Consider the following 19,831-nt stretch of genomic DNA (forward strand, 5'->3'; position numbering starts at 1 on the left):
TTTCACATATATTTGACTGTGCTGAATACCTATTATTGTCAGTGAGGCACTGCAATTCCTAAATTAAGGACAATTTATGTGGTGCTTCTCGGGTAATGGTGATTTCTAAAAGTGTCATTTTGTGTCATGTTTTACCTACCATGCTTCTTTTCTCAGAAGATGGGTTGCATACCCTCCAGGAAGCATCACTTAACATCTCTCAGATACTGGCTGCATTTTGGTGAATAGCTGTATTTTAGGGTGTGCACACACGATTACAGGCCTGGACACACCACACTCTCTCTGTCAGCACATTATAACCAGCCTTTACCACATACACCCAACACATGCCTGATATTCTATGATATGGGTTTCCTCCAATTCTAAAAGCCCTCACCACTGAACAATAGCATCATCCTCCATCATTCCATACACTCAATGGCCTCTCTGAGGCAGCACATTTTAAATCGAATCCTTGCACCCTCAAGCACAACAGCACACCAAAACTATATAGTTGGACAAGCGCTGGCAAACGAACAGCAATATAAAACACCGCACAAGCATACACCATAGAAACACCCAGATAAATCATTCAATAAATCAGGGGTTGGTAAAGCGCACTACTCACTTTGTTAGGGTCTCAAGGCGCTAAGGAGGGGGGTAAATGCATCTCCGTTGGGGTCAACTAAAGCGCCTGGTCTTTAGGTCTTTCCTGGACTGGAGCAGTGTGGGGCTTTGTCGGAGGTGGAGGGGGAGGTTGTTCCATATCTTGGATGTGAGGTAGGAGAAGGACTTTCCACTCACTATGGTCCTGTAGATGAGTGGGACGGTGGCTAGGTAGAGGTCAGCTGAACTGAGGTTTCTCTTGGGGGTGTGGAAGGAGAGACGGTTGATGAGGTCCGATTTTGACGAGGGCCTTATATGCGTGCATGAGTAGCTTGAAAGCTATTCTTCTTTCTATGGGGAGCCAGTGGAGATCGCAGAGGTGTTGGGTGATGTGGTTGTGCCAGGGGATGGCGAGGATTAGTCTGGCTGCGGCATTCTGAACGGTCTGGAGCTTCCACTATAAATATACCATTCTTTCATACATACAGCATCTCTCCCTGATTATACAACTGGATTGTGATGCAGAGCTAGCCAGCCCTTTACTTCATCTAATTAATGGACAGCCAACCACCAAAAGAAGAGAAAACAGAGAAAAGTAATTTAGCGTATTCACTCATGCACGTAAAATACTACAATAAAACAAACAAACAAAGAATATGCTTAATTGTTTCTTTACTCGTAGAGCAAAGGCGATAGAAATAACAAATGTTTCACTGTTTTTTGTTACTTTTTTTGTTTGAATCTCTTTTTTGTATTTTTTATTTATTTATACATGTCGTGATCATCTTATACAAACATACAGCAGGAGATGTGATTATGGATATAGTCAATTCAGACCATGCAAATGATGTCGAGTCGTTTGATGTAAAGTCAGGACTAAAGAGGAACAATCTTCCCATTTCCCCGAACTTCTACAGAATGTTATACACTTGTCCGTTATCACTGCTTTTCCTTGGCACAGTATAAATTACAACATTCAACTATACGAAAAACTTGAATAATGTTAATTGGAGTCGGTGATTCACTGTTTTGTTCCATGAACTCTTGAATTGGGCAAGTGGAATATAAACAAGAGAAAACCTTAAAAATATTTTTTTCAATGGATGATTTAACAGTAGTAGATCAAGATAGTGCTGTTGAATTGTTATAAGGGTCCTTTTTTACAACAGCTGTTTTTTGCTTCCAAGCATCTCTTCTGATCTGTTCAAATTGCACTAGTTGTATTGCTTGTTTTGTTAACTGTTTACGGGCCAACCTGTTCATGTCAGTAAGACGGATTAATGATGGTAAATTATAGTGGGGTTAAATTGCATCCTTTTTAAACCATTAGATGTTTTAATGCGGGGTGTAATATCCCTACCATCACTCAATTTGAGGTGAACGCAGGTATCTGAATGTAGCTCAATTATTAAATTCAAGAGTGTGCTGCCAATATACCAAGGTGTCCGCTTTGGCCAATGTTTTATTACAAGAAAGTGTCACTCAAGCGCTAATTGCAGATGAGGTGGTAAACTCTGATCCTAATGCAAACCCCAGTGTGCTCAATTTTCAGAATTCCAGTACTTGTAAACGCTGATCCTTGCAATTTTTACCTGACAATTTTACATGTAGAATTTCATTTTGCAGAGGAAAACTCAGAATAGCCTGTACGTACCCCACACAGTAAATACCAAATCCCAGGATATTTGTATTTATCTGATACAGTAAAGATCCCACCCTTTCCATGCCCACTCCGAATCAGGGCCTTTGTGTAAGACCGCACTGAGTTAGTGCTTCTCGTATATCTCAAATGTAATTAATCCAAAGTGCTGGGTAAGTCCAGGCTGCTGACAAGACTAATGACTGAGGTCTGTTGTCACCATGCAAGGCATGCTCATGCTGTAGCCTGATTTAAACTCAAAGTACGAATACAACCAAGACCAGCCAGTCTTCACGTGTTTCACAATGTCGTCATTTCAGCAAATAGCTTGACCAGACACTAATCTCTGAAGTGATCAAGAAATGTGCATGTCATTTTTTTCTTGTGTTTGGGGCTTGATTTATCAGACCTTTTTGTTTTCCTTTGTTTTAGTGGAGTGAGATAATTGGAGCCAAAGACCGGGAAGAAAGAGAAATGATGTGCAATATCCTATTTTCCAACGAGGACAAAGAGTACAAACTTTATGAAGCTGTGAAGTTCATCCTTCTGTACCTAGTAATGGAGGCCCATGATAACATGATGAATGGGCAGACCGTTCCTAGTTTCTTCAGTGTCCTCTTTGCTCGCGACACATCCTTGGATCCTTTAAGCTTCATGATTAACCACCTCAATCCGGTGGGGGACACAGGTGGTTTGGAGCAGGTACAGTCTATTGCAGTAAATTTAATTTAAAGCATGGCTGCTTGTGTGATTAAAGAAAGTGTAGCCTGGTGTGATTACAGGACAGTGTGTCTAAGGCACTAATTCCAGGTGAGGTGGAAAACCCTGATCCTTATGCAAAATCCAGTTTGCTCAGAGTTCAGAATTCCAGTACTTGCTGTAAACACTGCACCCTGCAATTTTTACGTGACAAATTTGTGCGGGCCAAATCGGTCAAACTTTGCAGTGGAAATCAAGTTGCATATTCCAGTGCATGTGAAAAAACAATTCTACATGTAGATTTTCATTTTGCAGAGGAAAACTCAGAATAGCCGGTACTTATCCACCCAGAGAATACCACACTACACGGCATCTGTATTTATCAGGTGCAGTAAATATGCCACAATTTCACTGTCTAATCTGAATCAGGGCCTAGGAGCGCAACTAAGAAATGGTTTGTAATATGTAGGGAAAAATACTCAATACATAAATGACTGTAGAAAATAAAGTTTTCATCCCATGTATAGATGGGTATTCAGAAAGCGTACATTATTCCTAAACTACTAAGGCAGATTGTGTTGAAAAAGAGATTTGATCAGTTTACCTTCTTCTACATTGCATTGACAAATAGTCCTAACCGATTTCAACATGGGACTGACCAATAACCTTAACAGTTTGAGGACTGTAGCCTGATTGTGGATCTTGGAATTAGGGAGGTCAGTCCCTGCATACATTTACATCAGTACCTTTTCTGCTGTGGACTTTTAAGGCTTTGTGACACTCCAGACCTTGGTACAGAATTCGGACTAACTACATTCCTTAGATATCATATTTAGATTTTAAAATCTTATACCAGGACCTCCCAGTCCCCGCCAAATGTTAGCTCTTCGATGGAAACATTGGAATGATTACAATGACAGATCTCCTAACAGCACTCCCTCAGAGCTGTAGAGAGCACATTTTATATGGAAACTACCATTTAGTACTGTGGAAAATGTTAGTGCTTGAACTAACTACCTTTGTCCCATCATACAGACTTGGCCCAAATGCAAAAAAAGTGGTGTCTGGAACAGCTTGAACCATTGCTTCTTAATCAGGGAAGTTCCTCCTTTTAGTATTCCATTCCACTGTTTCTAACTTGTCTGTAGCATTACAGAAGAGGACAAAACTCCTCCCCATACCCCTGGCCAATCTTTAACACACAGAGTCTTGAACCGAGCCATCCGATCGGTGTGGAATCCTACACGTGAAGAACTGGAAATGGGTCACACAATGCAAATGCCTCAAACATGGGGTGCAGTCTGTCAAACGATTACCAATCTGTAAAGATCTCTCAGGTCTAACTGTTTGGGAAACCTCTCTGCTCTTAGGGCTAGCTGGGAATATGACTTAGCAACAGATCTCTCTGTGGTCAAACGGGCAACTTCATTTAAATATGTGGAAAAATCTCCATAAATGACCATTTGAAATTCTTAAAATTCAATTGTCTTATTCATACATATTATCTTCGCAAGGTTACATAGAATATTCCCCAGGGTCCCTGACACATGTCCTAGATGTTCTGGTACTGATGCAACATCTATTCAGATAGTGTGGTCTTGTCTTATTATTGGTTCCTTATGGACCAAATGAAAGACTTACTTTTAACCTGGACTTGCAAGCTGCATCTGTTGGCCCCTAATATTTGTCTTCTGGGCCTTGTGACATGACCCAAAAATGTAAAAAAATTAGGTGTAAGTTGAGGGATCTGGCCCTATTAATAGCTAAATGAGCCATTGCTGTTTATTAGAAATTGCCACGGACTCCTGAAATTTACAAATGGTGATTGGAACTCAAGTGGGTTTAAGCGTAGGATGCCACTATCGCATCCTGCATCTCTGCCGGAAGAAGCTGGTCGAAATACCTGACGGGGACCCTTTTTTGGTTATAGTTGACCCAAAATTGGATGATAGGCCACACTAATCTGTGTTGAATCTCTTCCTGACACAGGGGGATGTATTATGGAAAGGGCACACTGTCCCTGTTTGTGCCATAGCGTACCCTTAAACAGGTGCGCCTGCCGCAGACAGTGAACCCTATTACAATTATTCCACTTCCTCTAGGGCTGCCGCGAACTCGTGCTTCCCTCAGGGCAGTGCATTCAATGAAATTTGGAGCAGCTTCTTCAAAGTTGCTCCGTGTTTCACAGTGCAGGTGACAACCTGTCTGCACTTTAAAGAGGGGCGAGAGATACCCCTGCCGGCGGGTACAGTGAGTGACTGCACCTACCTACAGGTGAATGTCTGAGTGTCCATGGGACTCCTTTCACCCCTCAAGAGGGCTGCCTTCTGCAGGTGCAGTGACAATGAGCCAGCCACCTTTTTGTGGCCCACTCTTGGTGCACCTCCTAAGGGCTTGCTTGCATCTGTGCCTGCATCTATAATGTGGCGTGGGCACAGAGGCAAAAATATTCCCTCATTTGCATGAGGTCACACACTCATGCAAACAAGGGAGCTCCTTCTCTTGATAGCTTCGACACTACATGTACAACAACACTCATTGTTAACATGGTGGAGCAAGCCCTTCTCTCTGAGAAGGCTGATTGCCCAAAAGTGGGAAGGAGACCGCTTTTGGTATTACTGTATGCAGACGTTGTAGTCCTCATGGCCAGGACCTCCATTGGTCTACAGTTGTTACTGGATAAATTTGTAGTTTTTATGGACAGTCTGGACCTAGCGGTCGATGTCAGCAAGTCCTATATGATGGCAGTTGGCCCGCGGACGACTAGAACAAAAACATACAAGGTGGATAATCACTCCCTGACCAAAGTCCAGGCTTTTTATTATCTGGGAATCTTATTTGACTCCAAGAAAACTGTGACGGTCCTTATCAATGATAAGAAAATGAGTTTGTTAAGACCAATGCTGCTGTAGCTTCCTTTGCTCAGAGGCTGGGGTCCAAGCCCTCTAGAGTCCTAAGAAAGGTTTATCAGTCTAAGTGTGTCTCTAATATTGAATATGGCAGTGATGCATGAGGATACACAAAAGAATATAATATCCAGACCGTTGAAAGTATGTTCTTAGGGTGTGTATTTTAGGTTCCCCAAAGCTCCCCAGCATCTGTGTGCATGAGGAGTTAGGAATAACATCTATAGGAGATATGATCACTCTCAGGCCACTGCTATGCTGGATCAAAGTGTGGGCCAGAGGGGAATCCCCGTTGAAGAGCCTGATCCTTAGGGACTGTTTTATTCTTGCCCATGCAGTCTAGATCCCATAGATCGCATATGTCAAGGATACCTGTTTCATAGCCCCTCAGTCCTTGTGTATCTCAAAATTGGGTGAAGGGCCATTTTTTAGACCATAAGTCGCTATACAGAGAGCAGTCAGAACTAATGAAACCCATGGTACAGGGGTACATGCTGTTAAAAGCAGTTCAGACCATGGAACCTTATTTATTCATTGTAAATAGGGATAGAGAGAGATTTTTGTTGACCAGTTTTAGATTTAATATTTTACACTATCTTCTGGTGACTCCTGGTGGTTGGAGGCCTTCTGGTTCACTGGGTCCTTGCGGCTGCAACAATGTGTCTCCACAGGATACCTTTCATTTTACGATGTTTTGTAGCTATTTTAGGTTACCCAGGAGAATGTTTATCATAGATCCATTGAAATCCCTGTATTTTATGCATGTACGGCCTGCTGTTATGTTCCTCCAGCTTCTATCTGAAGAACATTTTATTTTTTAATTCTCCTTTCTTTTAAGAGCTGCACCGAGATTTAGGTGCTTTGTACCTGTTAATTATTTTGCTCTTGTTGGATGATATTACGTAGGTGATCTTGGGCTTGTGATATTCATCGGGTTTTGTCTGTTGACCTTATTATCATATTTGTAATGTGTATTTTAATCTTGTGTGTACAATGTTTTCTATGTATGATATGTATGTATTTTGATGCTGTGTTCTTTAATGCTTATGATTATAACCGAATAAAGATTTCACACACTATCCGTATTACAGATGGAGGCCGCGCAAGCGTCTGCAGTGCCTTCTGTAATACCATTGTACCCCAGGCGTGTATAAAGCAGGGGCAAATTTCCTTTGCCCCCCGAGGCACAATGTATAATAAGGTCCCTGGTGTTTATGTATGATTGTTAGGTGCTATTGATACTAACTCTCTGATTAATCTGTTATCCTGATTGTCCTCAAAATCCTCCATCTGTTTCTTTTACCACTGCACCTTTATTCTATGGCTCTGATGACACCAAAGAACTGAAAGTCGCACACTCTTTTGCTGTTGTACTGTTTTTTGCTTCATATGATACTCTGTTATGTATTGTGTTTTCCATGCTCTGCATTCTAAATGCACCATTACATCACTGGCATAATGAAACTTGAGGGGGCCTCCCTGCAAGGCACGTGGGGGGGCCCCCTCTGAGCTCAATCAGGAGCTCTGCAGCAAGAATGCCGTGCTGAGGGGGGCCCCCTGCAGCTTGGGGCCCCTCCGCACTGCAGGATCTGCGGGGGCCTGTGTTATGCCCCTGCATTACATTGTGTATAGAAAACTATGAAAATACGTTTGTTTGTTTTTTAAAAGAAGGACCAAACACCTGCTGCTTAATATTGGCCCTACCCCAAGGAATTTGGCTTGACAGATCTTGATGGTGTACAGTTAACCAGAAAAATATGATGTCAAGAAGACGCTAGCAAGGCAATGTAGGCTTATAATGATGCCCAAAAATCAGGACACTTAGTATTTCTGTTAACAAATCACTTGAATGTGCAAGAAGGTATAGGGGCTGATTATGATTTTTGCCGGTGCGGGATGCCGCCCCTCTCCTGCACCACCAAAGTCGACTGTCCGCCGAATTACAAGTTGTAATCTGGGAGGGGGATTCTGTGGCGCCTGATCTTTGGCACTTCCCTCCAAAGGCTCATAAAAGAGCCTTAGAAAGGCAGCGCCTTGGGTCAGCCACAGCACGTTCCAGCACGGCATGGACTATAAAATCCATGCTGTGCTGGAACTAGGAGTGCATACAGGTATGCCACGATGCATGCACGCCCATGCAGTGAGGCACCAGGTGGCCCTGTAGGGCCCGCTAAGGTTCCTCACCACCAGCAGTTTCATGGCGGCCTCACCGCCATGAGATAGCTGGCAGTGAGGAAATTTATAATATGCCAATCATATTGTGGCCTCGCACCACCGCCAGGGATCCCGGATTCCTGGTGGTTGCGGCCGTTCTATAGCGGTCTGACTGTCGTAATCGGAATATGGTGTTCAGACCGCTTGTGTGGCAGTCCTAAACTGCCAAGACCCCACAAGTCTGGCGCTCCCATGGACTGCCGAACTCGTAATCAGGTCTATAGTCTCATACTACGAAAGCAAATTTTCCCTAATATTCTGGGGCACAAAATATAGATCCCATCAAAGTAGAGGAAGCATATATCAGCTGAACGTACAGAAAAAAAGCATGAAAACGTATTTACGATGTTTCGAAAGACATTAATCATTGTTAATACATAACAAAATAGTATTAAAATATTGCCTCAAGTAAGAAAGTTTGTATTTGGTTTTCCATCAGGTTGAAATGTTTCTTCTTGGATATGCCCTGGAAGTGAAAATACGCGTGTTCAGGCTGTATAAGATTGACACGGATGAATTCTTGACATATTATCCAGAGGAGTATCCCCGAGAATGGCATCAAGTTTCTCTAGTGACTGAAGATGATCGTCATTACAACATTCCGATGTTTCATGATAAATGAGACAAAGCAGAGCGTGTGCTTAATCCTGGGACCGCCTCTGTTCTGGTTCACCAGAACTCCTGGGCGGAAATATGAAACCAGCAGTCTCCTATGTCCCATAGGCACCCAAAGCCCTGCTTGTGTGCGAATGACTATAAGTAAACATCTCTGACTGCAGAATGTCGACTAGGTGTTGTTCTGCCTGTGCGAAGACATCTAGGGTACTTATTGGTCTGTCTCTTATATGTATGAAATCTATGAAGCAAATCCTAATAGACTGTGGTTACAGCCAATATTTTTGTGAGTTTGGGCAAAAACCCAGATCTAACTATCTAAACAAATGTACATCTTGACTTTTATGAACAGTTGTGTGGGTCCTTCATTTTTCCTCCATTTTGTATGCTACAAGTGCACAGCACAACAAAGGCGTCTGGTGTAAATTTTGTTTAAGATCTGTAAGAGCAAATCTTTGATTTTGAGAATTTGCCTTCAATGAGAACCCAAAACAAGGCCCAAGTCAAAGAGAGACATTGTTTTTTCTTTCAAGTGGAGAAGACGCCTATTTAAAACAATGAACATTTTTTTATGAAATAATTAGTGTCCCCAAATAAATACAATAATCACATAAAAAACCACAGCCACACATTTTAAAATAATTGTTCACACTAAAATTTCTTAAAAGTGGGATTTGCTTTATGAAACACCAAATCTGTTTCTTCCTGTGGAAGTAATGGTGATTTCAATGGATAGCTGATTTGGTTTATCTGTATTTTAATAAGAGATTCGGGGCCTCATTTTGAGATAGCTCTTAACAGAAAATCCTCAGATGGATGAAGCTGAATGCTGAGGAGAATCTATCAGTGGAATTTCCTTCAGCGTAGGGAGAGAAAGGAGATATGATTCTAGCAGTTTCCTCTGCTAGATTTAGCACTTACTCCTGAAATCTTTCAGTTACAGCACAACCTTTAATCAGGCCTTTTGGTGTACTATGAGTGCACCTTTTCTCAGAGGTCTTACTTGCATAATGTATGTTTTTTTATTTTATTTTATTTTGCTTTATAAAGATGTGTTGATTTATGTTGATATTGAAAAAGAAAAAAAACACATTTTCTAAAATACCAAAGAACCGGAGAGCATTCAACCATAAAATAAAAATATATTGTTAATAATGAAAAGTAAATCTGTAATTTCCAAAGTATGTAAATGGCAACGGGGTGGCGGATTCATTAATAAAGCAGCTTTTGCATTTTTTGATAAAACATACACTGAAAAAAAAGATAGACAGAAATATTTAACCCCCTTAAACATTTCCCAACCAAAATTTGACCGTTTTAAATCCCTAATTCTAGCCAAATTCACTTCTGGCAAGTGTTTGATAGTGGGCTTAGATGCACACCGAACTTTTCGTATGGAGATATTTATGGATGGTAGGCTTTTTGTCAGTCGATATTTTTCAGACTATTTCTGTATATATTTTCAGTGTGTTTTCACATGTTCCCTCACAAATATTTCCACTGTGCATCATGTAAAACGTGCATGGAGATGGTAATGTATGGTCCCGTTCCCCTTCACCCCCCAAAGGAATAGTTGCATTGTCAAAATCATGGACCTTGCTTATGGTCACGTGCTATAAAAAAAAATGATCCATGCACCTACAAAAGAGTATGTCAAGAGCAACGGTCTTGTTTCTATGCCAGGTTTTATTGAATAAAAATAAGTCTGAATACGCCCCATTTCAGTTCCTGAATTACGCTGGTTAAATCTACAATTAGGGCAAACAGTAAATAACGTTCCCCTAATTTGTTACTCTGCAACATTGCCCCTGGGAGGGTTTAACCACATTTGCACTGCCTGTCCATGGCCACTTCTTTAACTTTCCAATTTTGCATACGCAAATGAGGTGATTTTGCAGTTTCAACCCTTTCTACACCTTTCTTGCAGTTTTCATGTACAAAGTTTATGTATAGGCCATACATTTTCCAAGGATGCCAATAAATTTGAAAATCACTTTTTTAATTATGTTCAAGTTGTCCCTTTTGCATCTTGCGCATTTGCTGTTCATTGTGCACCAGAAAAAAAGTTGTGTGAATCAGCCCGCAGCTATACATTCCAAGTAAACTATATTGTCTCATTTCACTACTAGTTTTGCACTTGTAAAAACCCGGCCATTTCTCATCATGTCTATTGAATGCTCGTCTCTTCTCTGTTTTTGAATAATCTGCATTTTTGGTATGTACAATTTATGCTTTTTCAGGGTGTTCGTTCTTCGGGTACCAGAAAAAAACTTTGTGATCAAGTCTGTCAATGTTAAGACTAAACTTTCTGCGTCATTATGAGGTTTTAGTTTGTGGTGCTATAAATACGTGCTAGGTTCTCTGCATAAGTGTAGTATGTCATGCTTGCCAGTTGCCAGGAGTTGCTAAGTTAAGATGTTAATAAACAGCATGATGTATAAGTGGTCTCAAAAGCGTCTACCGTTGGCATTTGTTTTTTCCTTTCTTAATGAAAATTTTCTTTAGTTCCCTCTGTACAAAGGCAACGAAACTGGCTAATTTGTCTTTAATTTGCTTTGTGGAGCATATTCGGACTACTTATAATGGTAAAATTTGACCAGATGGGCCACATTTACAGCATTTCTTTCGTGATCATCATGTAGTTTTACCTTGCGAAAAGAGATCCAGTGAAAACCACAAGAACTGCACAGACATGTCAGTTCACCGGGTTTATGTGACTGTCCCTCGACCTTCTATCGCTAGGGAGAACCAACGAACTGCAGAAGTGGACAGTTTGGGGATCGGGGGAGACATGTTTTGCAGCTGCTCTTGATGGAAGCCATTTTTTTCGAATTTCGTCACAATTTGTTTCCCCATTCTCCAGAATAATAAACATAATTGCCAAGCTCTAGTCAGAACTCCCTCGCCAACCTGTAACGCCTCTAGTCACTTTCAGGCCCCCATCTTAATATTAACAGATGTTAAGTCTTTCTAAATTTGTGGACCAACAATCTTTTGGGAATACGTCCATTCACCACCGAGTCCGTGTTTCTCTTTTGCCTGCAACTATTCTGTAGTGACATGCTTTCTCTGAAATAAAATAGTACAGTCGCCGTTTTTTCAACTGGATTTTGAAATAATAAACATGTTGTTGAGTAATAAAAAGAGCAACAAAGCTGTAATTCTGTACAATTTGTAAGTGAAATGAGGCGTTTTGGTTCAAGTCGTCATGAAGTCATTTTAGTTTTGAAATCATTGAATTATCTATTGTTTTAAAATCATTTTTTAAAATCAATTTGCTTCTTTCATCTGACTTGCCATATGTAACTAGAGGTGAGAAGTGACAACCAATCAGTGGCGTTAAGATGGACAGAATCGTAACCTCAACATTAGCTTGGTATTGTTGGGAAACGGCCACTACAACGCGGCCGTTTCCACGCATAACAGTAACCACGCATGCATTACAACGCATGCGTGGTTACCACGATAGCCTTTACCACGCATACCTTTACTATGAGATACGTAGTAAAGGCATGTGTGGTAAAGGTAAGGGGGCTTGGGGGGGTTTCCCCCCCCAAAAAAATAAACGGGAGAAAAAAAGGGGGGTTGGGGGGTTCCCCCCCCCCAAAAAAAAACCCTCACCAGGTGAAGTTGCGATGTGGAGGCAATCCGCGTCATTAGAGGAACCGGAAAGACACTTCCGGTTCCTCTTTACGACGTGCGACATGACATCAGAAGAACTTGGAGAGGTAAGGGGGATATTAGTAATTGTTTTTTTTTTTAAAGGGATGAGGGGGTTGTGTAGAGAAGGGATAAAATATTAGGGTTAAATGGAGGGGTATTTAAAAAAAGGGTTTGTGGGTGGGAATCGGAGCAGTATATGAAAAAGGGGAAGGGATCGGAGATAACCTTTAGCAAGAAGATGCAATTAACATGCATGGTTTAACAACGAAAAGCATTGTAAAAGCATGCGTGGTAAAGGCATTTTCGAGGTAAAGGTTATGCGTACTAATGGTATTCTCGTTGTAACGCATGCCTGGTAAAGGCATGCGTTGCAACGGAATGCGTTGTAAAATCATACAACCGGTATTGTTGTTTCATTTCTATGTCCTTTTGTAAAGACACAGAGGACCCACGTGCACCTCTCTTGGTTTTGTAAAACCATTAACTTGTTGATTTAACACTGCAGCCTCTGGACGTTTGGAATCTCACTCGAAGACATTTTAACATTTGCTTATTTCTTTTGGAGCTCTATGGCCACTTTTACTAAAGTTTTGCACGGGCGTTCGTGCGAGCCAACATGACACAAAAGATAATGTTTATTTCCTTACTCATTGTGAACGCTGGTTTGCAGAGAGCTACTGTTAGCGGCAATTAAGTACATACTTAGTGCATGTTGGAGATTAGGATCTGCTTCTTATAGTTACTCCCACTTTCTGCTGATGTTTCACTGTTTTCGACTTAGTCTGGCTGGGATCCTGCTATCCAGGACCCCAGTCTAGCTGCTTTCTCTCTAAATTGATTGCATGTACTTTAGGTATACTTCAGATTGGATTCTGGGGTACCCTTAAAAGTCCCTAGTATATGGTATACTATATACCCAGGGCATAGGTACAACTGAGCCCCCTGGGAGACCATTCAAAATGACACAACAGGTCTGCTACAGCAGCCTGTGTAAGCTGGTGCATGCACCCCTTACTTAGATATAGATTCACCATATCTATCCATATCACTGCACATATAAACCTGTCTGTCACCCCTATGAACGGCCTTCTCAATCCTGAAGGCAGGGTGCTGGATTTTATGTGAGAGGGTGCAACTGCATGAGCAGAGCCCCTCTGCAGCCTTCAGAACCTTTATTCCGGGGTTGTTTGTGATGCAGCCTACCATATACTCTTAAGTGCATTATAACCTTGCGGTAAATGCTAACTTTAAAACAGCTGCATGGAAATATGTCGTGTTTGGTGTCAAACACCTTGTAATCATGGGAGGTATGATTCCACCCTACTAGAGGGAGAAATATGACAGCACCGGTACACCCAGTACCAGCTGTGCAAGCCCTGGCATCACAAAATGGATGCTGCCAGCCACAGACACAAGTCTGCCCTCCTGCTGCTGGACGAAACTCTGGCAGGGGACGGCTGGACAATAGATTTCCTGTCACAGGGAGGTGTGACCATCTCCCAGACAGGCTTTAGTGTATTGGGGCTGGGTGGGTGTACTCTGAGAGTGCTTTGATGTCTGCACTGGGGGCACATTCAGTGTCCCTGTGCATAGTCTAGCTCAAACCGGTTGCAGGGGCTATCAGCCCCTGCTCTGGCACAAAATTGGACAAAGGACATGGGTGTAGCCACCCCTCTGTCCTGACCCTCCCATAGGTGGGTCCCCAGAGTTTGTTCCATCCCTTCCTTGGGTATAAAGTAGGAACCCCTGGCTACAGGACTTGAGATATTACCTAGACTAAACTCTACTACAGAAACCAAGTATTCTTCAATGATCTACGCTTTGCTGGGAAACTGAAGAATCTCCCTTGGAGTAAAGGAGTTACTCCCCTGCAAGGCAGGCACCTCAACGCATCTGACAGGTTTGCATCTACGCAGCTCACGATGGACTCTGAAGATTTTACAACACAAGAGCTGGGTTCCCAAGCTTTCCCGAGGCCGATCAGTGCTCTCAGCAAACCTGAGACCCAAAGCCCTCGTGGGGACCGTGCAACCTGAACCCCTGGACACCATGCACTTTTGCAGCAGCATATGCTTTTTGGCAATCCCTGAGGCTGTGCTTTGGACTACGTGTAGTCCTGACCCCGAGCGGTGATTCCACTGAAGATCACTGGCCTACACTCCCGAGTGTTCCGTGGGCTGGTGTTTTGTGTTTCCTCTCGAGGTCCCTTTGCGATCCCTGGTCCATCGACCTGTGGGTCCCTGAGACGGTAAGTTTAACTTTCAAAGGGCTTACCTGGTTGCTCCAGACGTGCCCTGACTCTCCATCACATGGGGAGTCCACATGACCTTTCTGGTCCACACCAAAGCATCTTTACTATAACTGCGTGGGTTGCAGTTGCCAAGGCTTGTTTGTCTCCAATCCAGACACCGACCCCCCTAGGACTCGACATCCTTTGTGGGACAGCTCGCCTGTGGACTTTGGTCATCGTCGACGTCTCCTGGTCCCCGTGGCTGCAGAGTCAAGCTTCACTTCTTCACACCCGACAATGGTGGGCATTCGTCTATTGTACCCCTGGTCACTGGAAAGTGACCCAGTGTTAGACCTGGTACCATTGGCGTGAGTCTCCCTTCCATTTTTTCTGATTGCCTCCTCTGTTTTTGATATGTTTTGCTGGTTTAGATGCTTTGGGCACTGTGCCACTGGTATTCAGTGCCACAGTGCAAGTGCTTCCTCTGGTAAATTGATGTATTGATTAGTGACTCCATGATTGGGTTATTTGATTTACCTGTCAGGCCCTAGTACAGTGCACCATGTGTGCCCAGGGCTTGTAAACAAATGCTGCAGGTGGGCTTGCAGCACTGGTTGTACCACCCACAGAAGCAGCTTGTAAAGTGTGTCTCAGGTCTGCCATTGCAGAGCCTATGCGCAGTCTGGTACTGCCATGCTCACTGACCAAGTGCACCCACTTGCCAGTCCCTAAACCTTCCCTTATCTTCATATCAGACACCCCTATGGTAGGCCCAAGGGCAGGGTGCATTGTAAGTATAAGGTAGGACATGCCCTGGTGTGTGTGTGGCATGTCCTAATAGTGAATTACAACCATTTTCGTTTTTTCACTATTGCTAGGCTATCTGTTCCCCATAGGCCAGAATGGGCAGTTTGATTATTACATCTTATAATCCTAACCGACTCAGGGAACATAGTAGAAATTCGAGTTTAGTATGCCTGAAATCAGAATGATAAAATACATCTTTTAGTGAAGTTGGTTTTAACATTCTGTGTTTGAAAATACCACTTTTAGAAAGTAGGTATTTTCTTGCTTAACTGTCCAAGCCTGCCTCTGCTAGGTTGTGTATTGTGTGTCTGGTTCTGTGAATGACAGGGGCTGGGGGATTCCAGGAGAGAGGGTGAGTCAGCACAGGGCTGAATAGGAAGATCTGCATGTAGATGGGTGGGAGGAGTTGCACCTGGTACCTGAATAGGGCTGTGCTTTCCCTCCACAATGCTGGCTCCACCTCCTATGGTGTGCCTGATGTCTCTGCCCTGCACTGTGAAAGGAAAGAAGGAGTCTTGTAAACAAAGTGCTCCAGGACGAACCAGAACTGGTTTGAACTAGGCAAAGGCCTCTCTGCCTTCATAGAACAAAGAGAAAAGTAGTATAAATATGGGGACCCAGACCCTAAGGCTTTTGATCACTTCTGGGAAAACAAGACAAACCTCTGCCAAGGAGAAGAACCAAAGGAAGCTGTAGGAGTGGATTGCCCCCCTGCCAGTGTGCTGTGTTGCTGGGTTGGCCTACAGTGGTGTCTTCAGTGCCAAGGAGAGGAGAAGGAACTTTTGTGTGTACTTCATCATCTTGCAGAATATTTCTCCCAGGGCTTGAACTTGTGCTTTCCTCCTGCTGAAGTCTCAGGGACAAAAGACTTCACTACCAGCTTCCCCTGAATTTCCTTGCTGGGAATTCTATCTGCAGAAGCCGGCGTGTCGCCGGGAGCGAAGCAACAAGAAGAAGCGTGTTGCCGCCGCAGCTGTAGTCATCGCATCGCCGGAGAAGCTTGCCGCCGCCGCATCTCCCAGAAGCGTGTCTTCGTCGCAGCTGTCTGCTGTCGCATCACTGGAGAAGATCATCACAACTGTGCGGGTTGCCGTCGCATCACCGGAGAAGCATGCCGCAGGGCCCGTCCCGGCTCCAAAGACCGGATTGTCGCATCGCATCGAGGCGCCATCTTGCCCCATCGCATCCGGGCTGCAGCATGAGAATCTACGCATCACTTCCTCTCCAGTAAGGATCAAGACGCATCTCCTACTCTGTGCAAGCATTGAGGTGCGACGCATCGTCTCCCCTGAAGCAAGGAACCGACGCATCGCCAATGCTGCAAGCCTTTTGTTTATTTTTTGTTACGCATCCAGGTACTTTTGGGAGAACTGTGTCGAATTTACCATCAACTTGAACTAAGTTAATTCTACCATCTTTAAGTCAATTTTGAGTACAGTATTGTGGATTTTTGTCATTTATGGTGTTAAGTCTATATAAAGAATACTTATTTTTATAAAACCTGTGTGGTGTCCATGATGGAGCGGGTAAAACAAAATGTTGTATACCCCCCCATTCTGCATGTTCATACTAATTAGAATAAACTATTAATTATATTAAGTATTAATGTGTTTGTTTGCTATCTAATCAACCCTACTAATGTATGAAGTACACGCGGGATTTGCATTTGCATGGCTAAAATAACTTGTAAACTAATATACGTACGCATACTAATACTAGAAAAATAGAATATTGCATGATATATGTTGCTTTTGTGTGGTAATTGTAAGTTGCACCAGATGACATCATTGGGTGAGTATAAACGCTTTAAATGTCGCCAATATGCTAGATAATTACACACACATACGGGAATTAGTGAGGGTTAAACATTTTATTCGTTATTTCCATGTTTAATTAATTTTTGTGTTTGTTTTGCTTAAGTTGACCAAATTGGCCTGTGATAAAATGGCTGACCCTTGGACACGACGAAACAGCAACCATTCCACGAGGTTTCCGATTAAGTGCGCATGCTCCAGGCTCCTGAACAAGTGGCCTCAAGATGATCCACACAGCCTGTGACACTGACAAGGTCGTGACTGGACTACTGCCAAGACCTTTAACAATGGACAATCTCTGTTAAACCGGATGGATCATGTCTGACAGTGTGACATCATAAGACTGTGGGAAACCGAAACGGACGATCTTAACCATCCAATCAGAAGTGTCAAAAACTGACTTTTGCTACATTTTGTTATCAATTTTATTATAAAAGACGGTAGAATAGTGAGTTGGGTCGCTCCTTGTTGCGCTGATTTTCTTTTTCCTGACGGTATGCTGACGGAGAGGACGGTGACACTGCAGGACAGCTGTTTTCCTGAATCTTTGACAGATTATATTGCTGCCCATTTTCCTGATGATCTGAAGACTATTAGACTGATGGGCATTGATTGATGCGGACACGTTTATGGTCCATACCAATCTTTGGGACTGTAGCATGTTGCATGACGAATCGATTGACCTAAGAGGACGACTAATAGCCAGATTAGGTAACTATGATGTTCTGTGGATTGATTAAAAGCCTTACTAAAAAAAATTGCATTTATTAGATAAAATTTATTGATTAACAAGCAAATGTGTGGGGTTATTTATTATCGTCTGAATATAAATGAAAAGTATTAGAATTACCTTTCCAAATTCAACTAAATTGGTCCATCGAGAAAGTGGAAGGGATATCTAGAGATTCAGGATTAGGATGTGCTGGATTAAGGATATTCAGTGTATGTTTATGTAAATAGAATTTTAATAGATATTCTTTTCACACCAGCGTTTGGAACATCTATCTCTCCAGGAACAGCAGACCAAATGAGAGTGTGTGTGTTGGTGTTATGGGCCCCACCAATGAATGTATTGAGTGAAAGCGTTAGTATGATATCTGTTCTGTGACGAAGGGAGGATAGGAAACCCCACGCTGGAGCAGTTTTTCTTGGTAGCAGAGTTATGGTTTTTATTGTTTTGGTTTGGTAATTATTGCTTGTAAATAGCTTATTGATTATTGATTGTGGATAGGTATTGGTTTATGTATTAACACTATGTTGAGTCGCGTTGAGTTCTATGTTGTTTGCACGACTTCTGGGATGTAGGAAGTCGGAAGTTTGTAACAGTTACGTAGTAGAGCAGAGGTAAGCGCTGCTCTCGGGAAAGACGGAATTCTTGTTGCCCTGTAGGTACACAGGGAAAACGTGTGACGATTGAAGTTGCACGAAGCATTGTCTGGGTTCGATTCGGTAACATCGTCGTGTGTTGCCATTAGAGATATCTCCTGTATGAAAGAAGTGCATGGTAGCAAAGGTCACCTGTGAAATTTTGGTCTTGGGTACCAGGGGTCCAGATGGCACTCCGATAACGCTTATTACTGGAAAGGTAATAGGTGCTTCCTAAGCTTGATAGAAGGATAAAGTAGAGAGAAGTGCTACTTTATTAACGAGTGTCATAATTCTGTACTAGGACAGACTGTTCGCTGTTCTCGGGAAAGACAGAATTCTGTGTGAATGAACTACATTTTCTCGTGTGAAAGTGCGTGAATGTAAAGGCATTCGGATTAATCGTGAAACTCTGGTTTTATTTCTCAGGAGCATTGGGTTTCCAACTAGGTGTCTTAATTCTGGAGAAACTGTAAGTTAATGCTTGTTAGAAGGGTAAGGTAGAGGGATGTGCTACTTTGTCAACGGATGTAACGATTCTGTAGTAGGGCAGAGGTAAGCGTTGCTCTCGGGAAAGACGGAATTCTTGTGAGAAAGGTCATTAACTATCCTTGGTTAGCGAAGCGGATAATGGCGTTTTTATGTTGTTACTAACAGATTTGTAAGTTAGAAAAAGCGAAAGAAGCTTACCGAGAACATTTTTGTAAAGGAGGGGTCAGTAGAAGCCGAAGTAAGAGCAGCGGCTGCTGACGTCAGAAAGACCGCGCTGGGATTGGCCACTTAGCTAGAAATGTAACCGCTCCGGATTGGTGAGTTAGTGTGAGTCGCGCCAGGAGTGGAGAATTACAGAGTGACGTAGACGCTCCGGATTGGTGCGTTAGTGTGAGTCGCGCTACGATTGGCTAAAATAACAGAATAGTCGCTAAGGAGAGACTAGTGATACACGAAAAGATAAAATGATGTATTACGATCCACCTGAAAAGGAGAAAAAGTCCTGGTTTGGAAAAATCAAGAAGTGGTTTAAAAAGGACAAACCGATTGTGACTAGGGAAGGACAGGTGCTTCCCCCACCAAAAACCCCTGCATCCTTTATGGTTGCCAAATACGGATATCACACTTGTATTTGGTTAGACAATTGGCTAAAATATACCAGGAACGATGGAGTTTTAGCATTTCCAGAGCATGGTTTGTTTGATTTAGCGGTTTTGAGAAATTTGAGAGAAAGAATGATGAATCTAGAACCAAGACCTGGACCAACACAGTTTGAAGCACTGACAGAATGGGAAAATGAGAT

General features: G+C 42.7%; 1 protein-coding gene across 4 annotated transcripts in view; it reads left to right on the forward strand.

The window, feature by feature from the left end:
- Positions 1–11,111, forward strand: part of OTULINL (OTU deubiquitinase with linear linkage specificity like) — a 296,600-nt gene extending 285,489 nt beyond the window's left edge. For all 4 annotated transcript variants that reach the window (XM_085605970.1, XM_085605969.1, XM_085605971.1 and 1 more), the window contains 2 exons: positions 2,657–2,926; positions 8,483–11,111. In XM_085605970.1, the coding sequence (XP_085462096.1) occupies positions 2,657–2,926; positions 8,483–8,665 (453 nt within the window). In that variant the 3' untranslated portion in view covers positions 8,666–11,111. The remainder of the gene's footprint in view (positions 1–2,656; positions 2,927–8,482) is intronic.
- Positions 11,112–19,831: the final 8,720 nt, after the last annotated feature.

Source organism: Triturus cristatus, chromosome 5_1, assembly GCF_964204655.1.
Source record: "Triturus cristatus chromosome 5_1, aTriCri1.1, whole genome shotgun sequence".
Lineage (NCBI taxonomy): Eukaryota > Metazoa > Chordata > Amphibia > Caudata > Salamandridae > Triturus > Triturus cristatus.